We start from the raw sequence: 19,642 nt of genomic DNA, 5'->3' as shown, positions 1-19,642 counted from the left end.
AGGAAGTCCTATAACCTTTTTTGTTGTTGTTATTCCTGTGTTTTTCTTAATAAAACAGAGCAAACATCGAATCTCTGGCAAAAGGCGAAGCATAAATTATTTTTAGGCTCCTGTCAGTTTTGATAAATGCATTATAGATGACTACTGCCATTAAGTCACATAGATATGATCTAATGCCTCTCAGTGACTGAATGCTAGAAAAGCAGGAGGTCATTTTCTTTAGCATTTTTGTCTTGTTTTCCAGTGCAAATATCTAAACCTCCTTAAATCAAGATACACTTACCAGAGAAGCAAAAATGACATAAGATAACAAGTGTTTTTTTCTTCTGAAAAATGTATCAAAGTCAGTGACTTTATGCTTAAAACAATAAAAAATATCTGACAATGGGTCAGAAAAATAAACTTTTCTCTTTAATTGAAGTTTATTTTTCTGACGCCGCTTGCAGATAAGTTTTCTTGTTTTAAGCATAAACTCATAAAATAAGCATTATTTTGATCATTCTTTCAGAAAACAAGAGTCGTTTTTTGCTTCCCAAGTAATTTAAGCTATTTAAGTCCTGGAAAACAAGACAAAATACTGAGGAAGACAATAATATTTGCAGTGCAGCTTCTTAAAATACTTGTTTTGTACACGATCTGTGTTCATGAACTGGTATTTAGGGAATAACTGTGTGATGGAAGCCATATTTCCCAGCCAGCATCCCTAACTCACATTACAACTCCATAAAAGGAACTAATCCCAATCCTCTCTTCATGACTTGTGCTTCCCGGGTGCGTATAGTGCTGGTGGGACCTTCACAGGAGTGCTCAGTTTTCAGCCAGATAAGGGGACCGTGAGCCGGAGCAGAGAGCGGGCCGGATGATTGAAGGAGGAATGGCTTGGAATTCTGGGAATGAGTAGCAGGAGTAATGGATTTTGTTGGCTCTCCCTACACTTACCCTTGACATGACCCACCTGCTCACTAAGTGAGTTAAACTTAAGGGCATATCAGTTATTCCAGGCATTTATGTTGACGGATAACAGCAGAGAGCACGTATAAAGCAATGGAAATATTACTGTACATGTCAAGGCCAAAGGGATTGAGTTGTTGCTCTTCCAAATGAAAAGGCACTGCTGGATGTCCTTCTAAATACCAGTGTATTTTTGCACAGTGGAAAGATTTCCAGGCAGTTTAATTTTTGGTGAAGTGTTAAGAGAGTGTGTGTATCTTGGCCTGATGTCTCCATAAGCATTTGATGAATGCTTTGTTCTCACTCTAATAACAAGTCTTTTTTTTTGTTTTTGTTCTTTGCACAAAACCTGTCAAGAGCATGTGCAGGTCACTTCAACACAAAATCAAGAGAAAAAATGGAAATATATTGTGCAAGAAGAAAATGAAGCATAGTTTTCAGATAAGTGTTTTTTTTTTATCGTGAAATTTTATCTTGGCAATAGGCCTATGTCACACTTCCTGCTTCCGGAACGCGGAGTAGGGATTCAGAACTTCCGGTCAACAGTATTTCTCGATAAGGATTTCGATTATCAGCCATAATGTCTAAACCATCCGAGGTAGACTGACCACGAGCTATGAGGTTGTGAAACGAAGGTTTTTTCTCCTGTAGAAGCTATAAGTTCGTATGAAATCAACCTTGGTTTAAGAAAAACATGTTTTATCCACGACCTTATGAAAAAAAAACTACACTACCCACAATCCTAAGCGTAGCAGCAACGTCTGCTGATTGGTCCAACTCGCTGTTACCATAGAAACGTTTACCTTACTGGCGGCGGAATTCAAACACCTCTGTAATTGAAAATGAATTTCTCCCAGAAGAACTTGTACCCTTTCCTCAGTTTTGACGTTTCCACTTGAGAGTTTTCATTTACCATCCGAACCACATCGTCACATGTGACTTCAGGCAGGTTGCGGAGAGATTTGGTCCAGCGGTATCTATCGGACTCCACCATTGTAAAAAGCTAACCTGAAGAGCCGTATCCCTACTAAAAGACGTACTTCTGGTCTTCAATTTTTTCGTGACATAGGCCTATTAAGCATATTTCCCATCAAATTTTCAAAATATTGTATTTTTGAGTTTATTCTTTTATAATTCCTATTTTATTTCAATTGCCGTAGAAATATAGGCAGTGCATCCCTATTTATTTATTTATTTAATCACATATGTTAATTGAGAAAATCCCCCAAAAGAAGATAAGTCAAAGACATTACTTTTACTGTGGTAGATGAAGACACTGAATAGACCAAACATGTCTTTAGATGTCACTAAATTGTTTTTGTTCATAAGCCAGTAACTGACCAATCATGCTTAATCATGTTGACATCCATAAAACTTACATTGCAATCAAGGTACACGTTTGATCAGTCCTTGCTTTCCCTAGGAATCGAACCCATGACCTTGACGTTGCTAGCACTGTGCGCAACTGTAATATGCAAAATCCTTAATTTGTTGGTAGATGTTCCTTAGTGCTGGATGAACAATGATTTTTTCATTGTTCAGAGAGAAAATGTTTTCCATGTGCCCATTTACGCCACGGGAGCATGGCACCTCCATTCCAGCTTTATAAATCCCAGCTGTGTTTTCAACTGAGGGTCACATGCTAAATACCTTTTACATTATGTACACCAGCCCATAAAAGTTCACTGTTATTGATTTTTTACAAGGACATTGCTCCGGTATTTCATTCTCTTATGTGTCACTGAGTATTATATCATCTCTTTCATACTGTACATTTGCTTCTTTTTTTCTGCAGTATGTATATACTGTGTGAGTTGCACGGAATATGCAAGGTCATGTGACAACTATGTAGCATTCAACTGTTTGAGGCATGTATTGGTGCATATTCTGTATATGTTGCACAGCCAGTGTGTTATTAATTATCTAGAAGTGTGTGTTGTGTGTACAGTAAGGGGAAAGCAGTTAGTGTGGAGGGGTTCTGCATACTAACCACAGATGGAATCAGTTTCCAGCCAGCTGAAGTGATGGGCGTCCCATATGCTCTCACTCCAGTGTGCGTTAACCATCGTCATTCTCATGGGAAAATGTCAGCAGTTCTCAGGGGGGTTAATAGAAAGGCTTGGAAACTATTTGTCCCTGTGATAACTCCTGCAGTTTGGGCAAACAAGCCGAAATTGTATCTGCCTTGACATCACAACATTTCAAGAGGAAAGCTTTGTTTTGAAACCTAGTGAGCTGCCTAACTAGACACCACATGACGGCATCAAAATCATCACAACTGTGTTCCAAGTTTGTTCCAAAAGGTATGGAGACCAAAAGGGCTAATCCCAGAATGCGTTGCAACAACAAACCAAAATTGCGTTATGCATTTTATATGCGTGTATGCATTTTGTATATTCAGTCAGGATGCTAGTTAGCAAAGCTGCTTACACTAGGTTTTGGGACACAGCAAATGAGTAACAAAAATTGCAGCAAGCAGACACATATTGTGAAACGAGGCGACGCTTTCTCTTGAACTCTTGTTCACTGCCATTTGGTATAAAGTGTCGTTTATGGGTAAAGGTTGAAGATATAGGTAATTTTTTAGATGTAATTGAATAAATGCTCAGAAGAGATGCGACATTGCTGGTGTGAAATTTAGCATTTTGTCACTTTTGCATTATATAAATCTTCATATATTACTATTAGGGAAAGCGTTTTCTCTGTTGTCTGTTTATTTTGCCATCCCATCTCAGTGTTGTTTAAGTAAAACTAGTAAAAAATAGTTTTTGTCAAACTATGAAGCAGAAAAAATATACATAAATATTATATGAAAAATTGTGACTTAAAAAAAAAAGGTAAACGAAAATGAGAAATGCTATTTGAAATAATTAATATAATTAAGTTGAAGATTAAGTTAAAAAATAGCAAACTAAAACTGAGAAATAATAAAAAATAATGCAAATTATTAAAACCCATCAAAATTATTAAACAATTACTAAGGAACATTATTCAAAATTACAAAGGAAAGCTGAAAATATAACAATAAAAGCTCATTCTAAATACTATAATAGTACATTTAATAACACTTTGACCATCTATGCTTATTTATATATCTAGAAGCATTGTTCTCACTATCAGAACAGACCTGTGACCCATTTATGGGTTGTTGTGACACACCAGTTGTGAACCACTGAACTAAAGCTCATCATGTCTCTCTCCACTCAGTTTAATTATGATCTGTTTGACATCAGAAGGCTTTCTTTTCTTTGGCTCATTTTGCAGCTGTTGGAGAGCTGCTAGTTTGATTTGTTTATGAAATAAGGCATTTCTGTACATGGACTAACACTTCAGGAATGAGTGTCTGTGATTTATCATGGGTTTTAGTTGAGCTCGTGGACTTTGGAGAGAGATCTGAGAAATATCTTCACGCTCAGGCTTTGCTCGGTTCATGACCGTTTCATTCCGGCTTTTAATGCAGGAATCAAATGCAGATTCACCTGCTCAGCTCCAGAGAACTTGTTCTGGCGATATATTAATTAATCTTTCATGCTAATTTAGTTTTCCACAGACTAAGTGATCTATCCTGAACTTATGCGACCAAAGGTGGAACACAATTGGCGTTGTAAATGTCTAAATCTGTTTGATCTGACACTCTAATAAGTTAATCTCATTTGCAAACACATGCAGCACATAAACATGGTTATTTCAGGTGGCATGGGTTGTGTACTTCTCCACAGTTATTAATGTTCATGCCCTGAATTGCTTTTTAATTGGTTCCATATGGGATGTTGTTGTCTTGAACAATGTCTGTCAGGGACTATATTACTATGGGATTTGACGTTGTTGGACTATAGCTCACCTTGTTGAAGTATCCAGTGGGAGGATCATGTTCAGATGGGTCATGTGAGTATGAATGAAATGCTATATGAGGGCTTTTATACAGGAAGTACTTCAGGTTTCACTCATTCATCACTTGCAAGAAATAAAATGGCTGTGGAAAATTTAGGTTACATGATGACCTTGGGTTTTAGCGTAAATAACAGCATTGGTAAATAAAAATAATTTTTAAATATTAGTTGTGTGCATGTGCAAAACTATCATGTTGCTAGGGTGTTATTATGGAGTTGCTATGTTCTCAGTGGTTTTTAATGCATTAAACAAATAATGTGGGATAGATTGCATGCTGAAGTTTAATAGCTTTTCAAATATGAGCGATATAAATAGTGATATTTTTTATACATCTTTGGAATTGAAGTGCATGAATTGCTGAAGTTTATATTTTTAGCATAACTCTAAATACATGTCATGCACGCATCTGGCCTTAAAAGGGAATCCTAGAGCCGAGCGTAAATTAATAGCAGGAACTGTGAGTTTAGCTCCGAGGGTCTTGATCTCGATAAAGCCCCGGTTTGTGCACCGTGTGCATGTATTTAATAACTCTTGGAACGATCTGGTGGAAGCCACGTGAGCGCGGGCAGCTCAGATCCCCTCAGCCAATCACGATCGCCGCTGCTCAGATGACATCATCCCTTCTGTCTTCCCTGAAGAACAGAAAGAAGTTGAGTTCAGCCGCGCTGCTTATCTTAAAGATAAACTGACCAGTTTTATGTGTCAAAGCCTCTGGTTCTGCAACTCTTCTCATGTTGGCACATAACTGGAGAACTTAGGCAATTAAATACAAATTACATTCTTAAGAGCATTGCATGATATCAGCCTCCCGGTTTCTGCCCACAGATTTGAAGTGTGTCAAAGTTTGTCAGGAAAAAAAAAAGGGTTTTACAGAAAACCTGAAAAATGGAAAAACAATCTTTAAAACAAGAACTTTACTTTAGAAGTAAAACTGCTTATTCATCAGTGAAAGTAAAGACATTTATAATGTTATTTATAATGTTTCTATTTCAAATAAATGCTGTTCTTTTGAAATTTCATCAAAAAATCCTGATAAAATGTATCAGTTTCCACAAAAATATGAAGCAGCATGACTGTTTTCAACATTGATAATAATCAGAAATGTATTTTGAGCATCAAATCATCATACTAGAATGATTTCTGAAGGATCATGTGACACTGAAGACTGGAGTAATGATGCTGAAAATTCAGCTTTGATCACAGGAATAAATTACATTTTAAAATATATTCACACAGAAAACAATTATTTTAAATTGTAATAATATTTTACAATATTACAGTTTTTACTGTATTTTTGATCCAATAAATGCAGCCTTGGTGAGCAGAAGAAACTTCTTTCATTGACATTAAAGAAATCTTCTCGACCCCAAACTTTCGAACGGTATATCTTGCAATCATGTGTTATTTATTTTTTACTCAAGACAAGTTTTTTAACTTATAATAACAACCTATAATAGCCTCAATAGTAAGACTCCTAATGCATTTTATTTAGACTAAGATTGACCACTTATAATGACATTCAACACTTTTTTTTCTGATGATCATCAAGATGTCTTTGTGTGAAACTCTAAACAAGCTCTTCACAAGCTCTGATCATTCACTCAGCAATATTTTTCACCACTGTCTCCATGTTTAAAAGCGTGAGGTCAGACCCAATGATCCTCAGATGAGAGATTATATCTCTGGTGAGTTTGGGAATGGACGGCATCCAACCCTGCATACAGTAAATTAGACACTGTATTTCCTGCACTCGCGACTATAGAGGTTTTTTAATCATACTTTCCTACAAGAGTGCTGAATGACAGCGTCAGATTATGTTCAGAAACACATAACCTACAAACACAGTCTCTTCGAGTCCATCATGCTTGTTTGGTAAGACCTTACAAAAAGTACCATGTTTTAGACACTGTTATGACAATCAGTATGTGCTATGGTATGTATCAAATGGTTGAATGGTTATATAACCAATGTATATCAAAACACCACTAATTACTTGCAGCTCCCCCAAATAATTACCCATTATGCACATGATGTTTATTACATTGGTGCTTGGTTTGGCAAGATGCCAGCACGTACAGATCCAGCATTCATTATTCATACTAGTTTTCAGTAGTGTTGTATGATTACTAATATAAATGCACAGTAACATGAACACTTTAGCCTAAAATGTGACCATTGCTTCTGAAAGTTTCGTTTTATTACTGTCGTTAAAAAAGGCTATTATGACTTGCGAATCCGCCTGTGGGAAGCCATTCTGTAGTGCCGTCTCTTTCCGTGAAAGCCTTTACTGTGCCAAATGGGAACAATGTAAGGAAACAGATGACGCTTCAGCCGTTCGTCTTGTACAATGAAGCCCTGTGGCGACTGACTGACCTGCTTGGCTCAAGTCTGTCAGTGTGTGTGAGCAGTGTGTGAGGAACAGTTGTTTGGGTTCCTTCAGATACCACCCACCCAATTAAAAGCATGAGGTCGGTCCTGAGACCTGCTTTCTTCTGCTCTATAAATACATACAGTTTATGATGGAGTTCAGGGGGCTGGGAAAGGAAGAAGCAGAAGGCAAACGGGAACATTAATAATGATGATAAAAGCCCGGGTCAAGGCTCAGATTTGACCTCTACTACTTCCTAATGTGCAGGAGGTGCTTGTTCCTGTTGTGTCTCCTGTGTTTGGTTTTCTGGTTTGGAGTGACAACTTTTTTTCAAAACAGCCCTTAAAGGGATACTTAACCGATTAGCATGAAGCTTTGTATCAGTTGAAACCCGGTAGTATTCTCGAATGACCGTGCTTCCCTCCCTCATGTCCCCCTGAGACGAGAGATTTCTGTATTGTGTGTCTGGAAAAAATCCTCCGATGATGCAAAAATCATCATTTAGCGTCATCAGAGGCTTTTTTGTCCAGAGGCGAGAGACTCCAGCCAGTAGGAGGAGCTCGTTCCGCATGTCTTCAACCCGCCCATAGGGGGATCTTACGATAATACGCCGTCTTTACAGTTTCGAGTCGACTAGTAGCCTATTTGTATCATTTCTTCCGATACTGCCCTCTGTAACCGGTAGGCGTGGCTTGGGCGTGACCTCGTAGGGCAGCGAAGCAAGTGCATTCTGGGAGTTGTTGTCTTTCATCCACATGAGCCAAAAATACATTTTCTGGCTTTTCTCAGTCTAGAAGGCACCAACTTCTAAAATAATTTCACATTTCTACTACATAAATGACCTAATTTACATACACATTCATCTTTCCAGCAGTGAAATATCCCTTTAAGCAGCCTACAAGTGTCAAAATTGTAATTTGAGTTAGGTGCACATGAATTGCAATGACGACAGAGATGCAAATATATATTATATATACGTTACATATATAATATTATAGTTATATATTAACTAAATGTTTGTCTACTTGGACAAATGGACCAACCTGAAACAAGCCATTCATTCATTCAATCATCCACTTCAGACATTCTTCTAACTATAAGTAACTTTGGCAACTACATGTCAGCTAGCAGTCATTAGAGTATTAGTAGACTGTAGTCAACTGTTAGTAGACTGTTGGGTTAGGGTTAGTAGAATAAGTTGATGTAGTTGCTTATAGTTAGGGTTTGCAGATATTAAGCAGACAGTCTGCAAATACTCCAATGACTGCTAATTGACATGTAGTTGCAAAGTTACTTATAAGCACAATAATATACTTTTGTTTTGCTTTATTGATGAATTCTTAATTGTGATTGAAATGAATGTTTGGCAGATATTTTTTCAGCCTTTAGCTGTTTAGGTTGATAGGAGCTGAACTTACATGACGATTGCCCACAAGCGTCATTTAAATCAGGGATCAATTCAAGTGAGGTTGTGATCAGTCCAGATAAGTTGGACAGTTTGAAAATAAAGTACTCCATTTACAGTAGACATCGCTATTGGACTGGTGATTATATTTTACTATGGCATGTTTATTGTCATAAATGAAGTTGGTGCACACTTTCGTATTGGAGAACAAGAGGTCATTCATGCTCTCAATTCACATGTGTCCCAATGAAAGTGGCACATAGACTGTTGGTGAAGCCTGAACGCCTGGTCTTTACTGCTCCCCTGAGTTGGGGTCATTGGTCGGACAGGTCATAAGGCCCATTTGATACATACTGCTTTAATCCCATCTGGGACCTGAGGAGAGCACCAGCTCTTTACACAACACTGAGCTTTATGTTGTTCATTTTACGACTCGAGCGTATTACTGTAACAAAACCCTCTCTCTCTGGACGCCAAAGGGCACATGAGAAGCCCTCAGCTGATGAACCAGGGCTCCGGTGATTAATGGGTAATTAGGGTTTATCACACAAGCTTTGATTCTACAGATATTTTGGTTAATACACCTAAAGCACAAAGCAGGGTTTTTTTGTTTTGTTTGTTTGTTTTTGGTCAGTAACCGCATCTCTTACTTTATTTTTTTTATATATATATATACTTATTTTATTAGCTGTATTTTCAGTTTTCATTTTAATAATACCTTTAGTAAGGTCCGTAGCATGAGATTTATGATGATTATTATTGCTTATATCAAAGAAAGGCAAAAAAGCCCAAATGTTCTGGACCTGTTCACCCAAAAAAAATTATTTCTGTTATCATTTACTCCTCATGTCATTCCAAACTTGTATGACTTTTTTTCTTTTGTGGAAAACCAATGAAGATATTATACATGGAAACAAAAAAATAAAATAAAAATAAAAAGTAATAAATTAAAACTAATATATTCATTTTTTTAAGCTGTAAATAAAACAAAGATTATTGGAGTACATTTGACAAGAAAATACTATTTCAGTCTTTCTACTTCAAGTTCATGTTTACTTAAATGTGTTTCTTTCTATATCTTTATAATTAATTTATGAAATTTACTTGGTTTCTACACCAAATATGTTTTACTGTATTTGTTTTTTGTTTGTTTGTTGTTGTTTTTTTTATTACTTTTTAACTGTCACTGTTTTTATCTCCTTTTTCCTCTCGGGTGGAACAGCCTGAAAAACTTTACTTGTGTTCAATTATTAATATATTTATTTCCAATTCTGATCTACAAAATAATATATGACACATTTATGGTGTGTGTTTTATTGGTAAATTCTTAAATGTTATTGAAATGAAAGCTTGGCAAACATACAGAATGTCATGCAGGGTTGAAATGGGTGAGTGAATGATCACAGTGTTTTCATATTTGTGTGAACTATTTTAATTCAAATATTGTCTTAATTCTGTCATCCATAATGAACACATACGCCCCATTTGATGGTGTAAATAAGTCTAGTGGAGGCTAAAAGCTGTCCGGTCCGCCACCACTCCTCTCTTTCCTGCAGTAACTCTATCAGCATGTGAAGGTGCGGGTCGGCTGGACACCAGGACAGGATGTGCATCTATTTTATCATGATGTGTTAAAACATCGGTCTGATTCAGCGCCGCTGAGGAAGAGGATGGGTGGGTGGACAAACAGATAGCATGTGATAAATCTCTCGGGACGAAAGAAAGAGAAGGGGTGCTTCTCTTCTATCATGTTGGTACAGATGAAAGCCAATGTGGTGCCAATGATGTTTAATCGTCAGGGGATCGGAGAGAAGAGGGCACAGGAGAGGTCTACTTTTCCCATGTCCCTCCCTCTTTAGTGTCCTATAACAAGGATGTCGAGGTTTGATCCTGTTCAGTCTTTCGTCCGACTGTTTCCAAGTCGTGTGCCAAAGGAAACACTCCTCGGGCTGCGGCTCATATTGCCAAAATAAGGGAAGATGAAGTGTGTTGGGGCAGGGCAGTGCCAGCTTTTTCCAAATGTTCATCCGATAGCTTTTGGTGGCTCTTTAAAGGCACATAGTACTTGACCGAGCCAACAAGAGCTTTGCAAAGAGCTTCGGCTATAAAGCTTTTCACCGCAAATACGATTTTAGCCCGTGCAAAGCCAGTTACACGGCCACCAATTGGGTGAGCTACTTGTCATATGGGCCATTCATCTAAACTTTTATTAGTCTGTGCTTTTATTTTGAAATATTAGTGGATGTGATGCACTGTCGTGAAAGGAAAAGAGTGATTGTTGTTTCAGTATCAGGAATAACTTTTTTTTTTCTGTGTTTGTGGCACATTTCAGGGTTAACTAAAACATATAAGCATTTGCATAACTTATTTTATTTAAGCTAGTTGACAAGGATAGAGGATTGTATTTAAAGTACTAAAATAAAAAATATAAAGACATTTTAAAAAGCAATAAAAGCAATAAAAATGACAAACAAAGAATTAGAATGAAAATAATGAAGAATTTGAATGAAAACTAAAATGGAATATATTTACAAAAACTTGAATAGTAAATCAATGATACTGACACATTTCAGCTTTTAAAGATTTGAAGTTTTTCTTATTGTTGTTTATATGTCACATTTTCCCATGTTTGTGCTTTTCATCAGAGAGAAGTGAAGGATGTGTTCGCCGCCATCGTGTTTGAGGCAGCATACAGTTTAGGAAAGCACGTCGTGGATGGATATCAGGACCGTGACCTTCCCTCTCTGACTCCTATTCTACGCTGGAAAAAAGGAGAGAAGATCGCCGCTAAGAACGAGGTTTGTATTCGTCAGCTTTCTCTGCACCTGAAGAATCCATTTTAAACAGGATAGCACCAGAAATGAAGATAACCTTTAGGAATTAATGTCGGATGGCCAACTGCACCTTCGGCGACCCGAGTTTGATTTAAAAACTGCCATATAGATATTTTTTAATATTGTCTCATAATTTGGCAGCAGGTATTTTAGGCTGTTGTCACTTTAAGACTTGACACACGGATCCATTAAACGGCTCAAGGTCCTTTGCTCTTTCCCTCTCTCCGCCTCATGCTTTCCAGTCTGATCTGTAATATCCTATCCAATCGATTTAAATTCAATTTTTTTTTTTAAATAAAGGCATGAAAGGCCAGAAATAACTTGCCTAACTTAACCTAACTAACAAAAAAATACCATAATGCACAAATATATATTTAATGCATTATTATTCTTTTTTTAAATTAAATTTAGTATAATTATTTTAACTCTTTCCCCACCATTGATGGAATTTTCCAGTTTTCCGTGTTTTCACTGTTATACGGTAGGGGGCGCTATTACTCATCTTCTGAAAGAGTAAAGAAACTCCTGATCAAAACACAGACGAAGAAGCAGCACAAACAAGCGATAGAAGCATTGCTTACGCACATGTAAAATAACGTGATCATCAAACATTAAACAGCATATAAATCAAAACTGCCTAATGAAATGTCGATCCAGGACGAGAGACAGGACTTTAGGGGTGATGATGGACTCGATCTACTCCATCTGTGTATTAGTCATCATTCTGAATCCGATCCGGGCATGCATGGTCTTTGACAAAAACACATTTTTCTAAGCTTTTTGCTCAAAATGTTGCTTTTTTAATGAAACTTACCCACATTCAAGTGTTGATAAAGAAAGAATACATAAAGCTAGAATAAACTGTTTTGTATTGCATGTTACAACAAAATATTCTGGGAGCCATGAAAGTTTTGTGGAAATGATCAAAATTGCTGGCAACTTTTTCACGCTGGTGGGTAAAGAGTTAATAGTACAGTACAGTAGAGTAGAGTAAAGTATGTTTTAATATAATATAGTTTTTAATACAAGTAAAGAAAATGAATAATCTAAGAAACTTTAAGCATGTTAATTTTCCACGTTAATCAGATTTTCTGTCCTAATTAGCCAAGACAATTTTCTGGTTGCTTTTTTGAACATGATCTTCCACAAGCACTGATAAATCATGCACAAAAAGACTACACGTGTGTTAAAAAAGTAAAATATCACATCAAATCAAATATGTTCTGATTCCCTGTGATTTTGAATGTTTATACAAACATATCACACCTGATTAGAACACTTATAAAACCTTATATATTGCTCGTTTTAACATTTTAACATCTTTACAGTGGTTTTATATAGTACATTATTCTAATTTACTCTGAGACTGTTACTCACGTCAAGTCAAGTCATCTTCATTTATATAGCGCTTTTAACAATGTAATGTTGTTCCTTTACATTGATAATAGGAAAGGAAAGTGTTTTGGCTTTATAGCAGCTCTAGAATAAAGTTATTGTCCAGCTAAAGTTACCGCCTCGTACTCATTTGCCGTTGGCATCACCCAGCAGCTCAGAATGCCAGAAATTACAATGCATATGTAAATGTGGTTTTAGTTAGCGCTCAATAATGGCTGTTGACTCTTTGTGAATGGAATGTGGAAGATTGATGAATTTATTTGCCAACAGCCCACTTCATATCCAGCCCTCCTGTTAGTCGACATGCTTTTCCCTCTGAGCTCGAGGAAACATGGCGCTGGCATCTTTCAGCGCGGCAGGAATCCATTATGATGGAATCTGAGGCCATTAGTAACTGTGTCCACCCGTTTGTCTGTAGCGCTAAAGCAAAGGTGTTGATGTTAAAATCTATCCAGCACGAACACACGGCACTTTCTTCTTCATTACGCTTGAAACCGCCACTCATACTAAAGCTTTTCAGGCCATCGTGAAGTCTTGCACAACAGCACCCTCTAGTATTTGCTTCCCAACTCGGGTTATCCTGACAGTTTAAGTTGTGTAAACATCCTGTGCTCTGTTTGACTCTTCACAGACGTGGTTTGAGAAGAACTGTCTGTCAGACGACTGTGCCGCTGACCTGAGGCTTCATGGGAAACTTCTGCTTTCTGGGTAAAGCCCCCGGTCTTCTCCTCTCCAGGTTCTGCGCAGCGGCTCGTTTCAGTTCATTGACGTCATTAGGGTTGAGTCGCTGTGGGTGTGGACACACGCTTGGCTCTCACCGGCCCATGACGTCATTCATTAGACCGTCTTTAGGAAGGCCTAGTCTGGTTCTGAATGATCTGGACCTGGTTTCTCTGTAGTTTCCTTAAACGCTGAACCTTCACTGTTTAAAGAGCAGATGGGGATTCACTACTTACAGTATGTATTAGAGCTAGTAATTGAAAACATATTTTACTGTAATGACTACAAAACAGGCATTCATGTTCTATGCTCTATGTATTTGTATAAGGAAAATGAAGTCTATTTTAGGACCTCTTTACATTTTTTTTACATTTCAATATTTTCATTATTCAAATATATTCACATATTTTACATTTTTTATTATTAGTGCACTATAAAAACTGATTTTGTTGGTTTAACTTTTAAAAAGTAAGTATTTTAAGTTTTTAAGTAATAGTAATTTTGGTTGCACTTTATTTATTAGGTGCCTATTATAAAGTAACGCTGTAATTATAAAGTAACTTCATGTACTTACTATAGGATTAGGATCAGAGTTTGGTTTGGTTTAGGGTTAGTTGCATGTAATTATGCATAATTTATAGTTATTACTATTAGTTAGTAACTATGTGTAACATATGTAACAATAACAATGTAATATAAAGTGTTACCGTATTTTTTTGTTATTTAAACCATCAAAATATAGAAATACAGTGATATATATGACCCAGAAATATTTTAACAGGTTGAGATTTTCCTTGTCCAACTTGTTTTCTCTTTTGTTTCTCTCATTTCTCAGGCGTTACATCAGTTCTCATCTGGCTCTAGGTGGAGTGAAAAATGTGTCATTAAATTTGACCATCTCTAATGCTGGAGATGACGCCTATGACACCAACATCTACTTGAACTTCTCCAGAGAGGTTCACTACATCAACTTCTTACAAAGAGTAAGTCTGATATATTACCGGTAGTTTCTCTAAACCAGACTTTTGACTGATGAATTGCAGTCTTGTCCAGTTTGCAGCTTAAGAACTGACTGACATGTAAAGTGACACACTATTGTTAACATGACATACAGGCAGGGCTTGACATTCACAACAGTGGAGTGTAACGCAGTCACACCTACTAGCCACTTTGGCGGGTTTAAATTTATACATAATATAGCCTATACATTTTTCAATTGTAGTCTTTTAAAAAGGCATCTGAAATAATAAACTAAGTGTGATGTAGTTGTCAAAAATATAGATTTTTTGATACTAAAATATCTGAAAAGCTTCCAATACTCATTTCCCGCAGATTAGATACATGATACCCGCAGCTCTTTCTCTCTCTCTCATCTCTCCGACAGTGATTGACACAAACCCGCCTCTCCTCACTCACTTGTTTAATTTGCTCTGGATGAATATTGTTGGTGTTACAGGGCTTGAATTTCGCTGTGAGATTGCGCATAATTTTACTCATTATCAAGTTTTGTGCTCACACACAAAGTTTGCGCACATAAAGCCGTCTTTCAGAACTAAATTGAGTTATTTTTCGCTGCTTATTGCGCTTAAACAGTCAAGTACACATATCATAATGCCAATCTTGGCGAGTATTCATGTAAACACAGTCAGTTATGTCTTAAGTGAACATAAACAGTTGAGAAAGAAAACGCATGTGTAACAGTATAATGGATCAGGTCTTAAAGTGACAGACGCCTAATAAACCTGCTGCCAAATTATGAGACAATATTAATAAATATCTATATGGCAGTTTTTCCCCATGGTATCGATGTCAAAATTGTGGCCAGGGAAAACCACTAGCCAGAGAATATCAAAGTTAATGTCAAAACCTGCTTCAAACTAAATTCCCCAATGTTTTTCAAAGATTGATTGCTAAGAACTTATCCAGTAAGTAGTTCCTCAGGACTAGTACCTTCAGATGTGTTCATTATAGCAGCCTGATAAACACCAATTTGTTTCCCAGTGGAGTTTTAAAAACCTACTGAAGATTGTGTAAAGCCAGCCAGTTAGACAGAAGTTTGAAGTTTGCAGAGCTCTTGCCACTCTTGTTTATAATACACACCATGCGGCTCATGGGTGTGCCATGAACTAGGTGCCAAATACTGACAAATAGATTAAATGGAAAATGTGACCAATTTGAATCTTCTTTATAAGGAAATGTGGTCATCATATCCATGATTTAAAGGGACACAATGGAAAAAATAGTGTAGGATATGTCGAGATATGCGTTCAGTCAGCAGAGGAAGTTGTGGAAACAGGAGGAAGTGCACAGTTACCGATGATCGCACTTGCAGCTGGTCAGTGTATCGTTATCTCAGGCTTCTAGAACACGTCTCTCACACTGAAATCTCTGTTACAGCTCCTTCAAGGTCTGTTTCCTCTGCTGAAAAGCTTTCTGTGCTTATCAGTAGCATGAGCAAGAACATTTCCTCCTTTAGTTTGACAATAATGGAGAAACTCTTTAAGATTGCTAAACGGACCTCTGTGATAAAATCAATCTTCTCAAGAGGGAAACGATGCAGCAGAATTGCGCACTTTAATGGTTGTTCTCTAATTTTAAGGGATAATATCTAAATTTGTACATGTCTTTCCTAATTGTGACCTTTTCTAGATTTACTGATTTTTTTTTTAACAACTTTATTGATTTAAAAAAAAAAAAATGCTGAAGATGCGAGAATGGACTATCAATAACTGCGACAGAAATACTCCTACTTAAAAGGATAGTACACCCAAAAATACATTTTCTGGCATTATTTACTCACCCTCCTGTCGTTCCAAACCAGGATGATTTTCTTAAAAATAAAAATAAATGTTTAAATAAATAAATTTAGTTAAACTTTATTTGGTAACTTTTTTTTTACAGTGTCCTTGTTACATATGTTAGGGTTAGGGTTAGGGTTAGGGTTATACTTGACATAGTAATAACAGTAAATTATGCATAATTACATGCAACTAACCCTCAACCAAATCCTAATCCTACCCTAACCCTGTAGTAAGTACATGTAGTTGCTTAATATTACTCAGTATTTAAATATATAATTACACTGTAATAATGACACCTTAAAATACAGTGTAACTCTTTATCTTAAGGTGACGTGGTTACACATTACTAGGGTTTGGTTTAGGATTAGTTACTTGTAATTATGCATAATTTACAGTTATTACTATAGCAAGTACATGTAGTAATGTGTAACTACATCAACATAAAATAAATTATCATAAATCCGCATAAAAAAATAATGCTGCTCTTTTCCAAAAACATATTCAATGTTTATTTGCCCTTTTTGAAGTTTGATGGTATCCGTCTTCATTCACTTTCAATGCATGGAAAAGGGCAGCATGAACACTCAACAAAACATCTCCTTTTTAATGTTCCACAGAAGATAAAAAGTCATACTGGTTTGGAAAGGTGAATAAAGTATGACATCATTTTTATTTTCAGGTGAAGAATTCCAAACAATTTATGTTTGGTCTAGACTTTTTGGATTTAGTCATTTGACCATCATTTGTTTTCTTCTCCTTCAGCGTTCCAAAATCCTTCTAAATTAATTTGTTTGTTTTTGAAGTGCTCAGATTTCACTCTATAAATCCTTGTGTTTTGACAGAGATGAAGCGCTTAACATTGCTTTACAGTCTTAAATTTCATTTTGATCATTTTCTGCGGTGCTTCCTCCCTCTTCTGAGAGTAATTGGTCATGACTGTTGAATAGGATGCATGCAGGGGTCCAGGTGGAAGTGTATTGTGAGAAGACAGTGGCCGTACTTTGTTTGCTGTTCTAGCACTGTACGCTCAGCAGGACCCGTCTAATTACCAACGCCGTGAGAAGTCGTCTGTGTTGATGTGACCCGTCTTCACTCGGTGGAGGTCAGGCCAGAATGTCTCCCTCAGGCCAGTTCAGCTTTCCATCATGCCGAGTGTGAACTTGCGCTCGCCTCTTGTTTTATAGTAGGTCCTGTTGGCCGTGTGTTTGTCTTGCAACCCACACCATCTGCAGCAGTGAATTGGTTTCAGAAGCTCCATTGCCTCATTCAGGTGGCCCCGGGCCCCCTCTTGTGAAGAAACACACTCACTGTAATTAGATAAACGGTGGATTGTCCTTTTATTCGATTGTGGCAGGAGAAGCGAAGACCTTCAAATTGGTGTCTCGGAAACAATTCGATTTATTTTAGAGTTACTGAAGCGCTAAATGACGAGGCCGAGAGAGAGAGAGTGAAACAATCTAGCTGGATATGAAGTTTATTTTAGAGAGACGCTGCCAATACATACATCATTTGAGATTTGTTAATGTTTCAGTTTAATAACAAACAAACCAGAGAATGGTGACTTAATAAAAACACCTCGTTCCTTCCTGTACGTCATGGTGGAATACAATTACTGAAACAGTAGTGACAAAACACTGGACAGATTTAGAGAAGGGGCATTTCTTTGAGAAAAAGGATATAGTACAAGCACACCAAAAAATTTAATATAATTTAAATACCAAAAAACAAATTATTAAAATGATAAAACAATAGATACAATTTAGAAAATGTGACTGTGCCACTTTGTGCTTGTGAAACACTTGTGGAACATGTTCATGTACACTATTGTTGAAAAGTTGTGGTTAGTAAGATTTATTAAGAAATGAATACTTTTATTCAGCGAGGATGCGTTAAATTAATCAAAGTTGAGAGTAAAGACATTAATAATGTTACAAAGATTTATATTTCAAATAATTGCTGTTATTTTGAACTTTCTATCCATCAAAGAATCCTGAAAAAAAGTATCACAAATGTTTTCAATATTGATACTAATGATAAATGTTTCTTGAGCAGCAAATCATCATATTAGAATGATTTCTGAAGGATCATGTGACACTGAAGACTGGAGTAATGATGCTGAAAATTCAGCTTTGATCACAGGAATATATTAGCATACATTTTAATATATATAAACTGTTATTTTTTACATTATATTTCTGTTTTTGCTGTATTTTTGATCAAATAAATGTCGGTGAGCATAAATCTTACAGACCTCGACAATCCCTGCATGAGAATCTACTGAAATAAAGCCAGAGATAAACTTGCAAAATAAAATAATAGGATAAAACGATAAAACATTTTATGTCACATGATCCGCAGGGCCCTGCTCATGCCCACCAGATACTGTCCCAGGTGGCTGATGGGTAAACACGTGCACTTCCCTGCTGCCCGCTCTTCTCCGTAGGACCACTAACTGTTTGTTTGGCGAAATAGAGGTCCTTATTGAACTCGAGTTGTCCTGGGGTTTTCCTGTTAGTACTTTAGAGGACGTTGAGTCAGAGAGTTGCTTATTTATGTCGACTTGATGAAGACAAAGAGTACGGCTCCTTAATGAGACCAAACTGCAGAAAAAGTGCTGAGCAAGAGGGAGACGACTGTATAAATAATGTTGAACGATTCTTGCCACATATCGTACGTGAGGGATCTTATACCACTTATGTTCAAGGGCCATTATGTAAATAAAAAGGGGGACAGAACATTATCCATCTATATATAACATTGTAGCATTTTGAGTCTGATATATTAATGTAATCAGGTGTTTGTTAAGGTCACCTTTAAAGTCCTATCTGGCTTAGATGTCTAACAATTCCAATAGGTTTTGATAAACTGTAAACATGATCATTTCTGGGCACAAATGGAGACTGTGTAGATATTTGTGTGGAAAAATTATTATTGAACACAGAACACATTTTATGATGTTCAGGCCAGGGTTAAAGGGATACTTCACCGTTTTTTCATATTATATTATGTTATTCCCTTAACTAAGACGAGTTGATACATACCTCTCTCATCTCAGTGCGTGCACTTAATCGCTCTGGAGCGCGGTGACACTTTGATAGCACTTAGCTTAGCCCAGTATATTCAGTGGTATATAACAGCAATGAATTTAGAAGTGACCAAACACCTCCACGTTTTCCCTATTTAAAAACAGTTACACGAGTAGTTATACGACCAAGTATGGTGACACAAATTAAAACGTGTTGCTTTTCTAAGCGGGTTAAAAAGGATAACTATAATG

At 36.7% G+C, this 19,642-nt stretch overlaps 1 protein-coding gene across 2 annotated transcripts in view; it reads left to right on the top strand.

Annotated features, from left to right (window-relative positions):
* Window positions 1–19,642, top strand: part of itga9 (integrin, alpha 9) — an 88,168-nt gene that overhangs the window by 44,368 nt on the left and 24,158 nt on the right. For both annotated transcript variants that reach the window (XM_079854513.1, XM_079854512.1), the window contains exons 16-18: window positions 11,261–11,413; window positions 13,476–13,552; window positions 14,400–14,547. In XM_079854513.1, coding sequence (XP_079710639.1) covers window positions 11,261–11,413; window positions 13,476–13,552; window positions 14,400–14,547 — 378 coding nt within the window. The remainder of the gene's footprint in view (window positions 1–11,260; window positions 11,414–13,475; window positions 13,553–14,399; window positions 14,548–19,642) is intronic.

This window comes from Squalius cephalus (genome assembly GCF_949319135.1).
Source record: "Squalius cephalus genome assembly, chromosome: 21".
NCBI lineage: Eukaryota > Metazoa > Chordata > Actinopteri > Cypriniformes > Leuciscidae > Squalius > Squalius cephalus.
The sequence above is the reverse complement of the archived record's forward strand: the minus strand, read 5'-3'. Positions and strand labels throughout refer to the sequence as shown.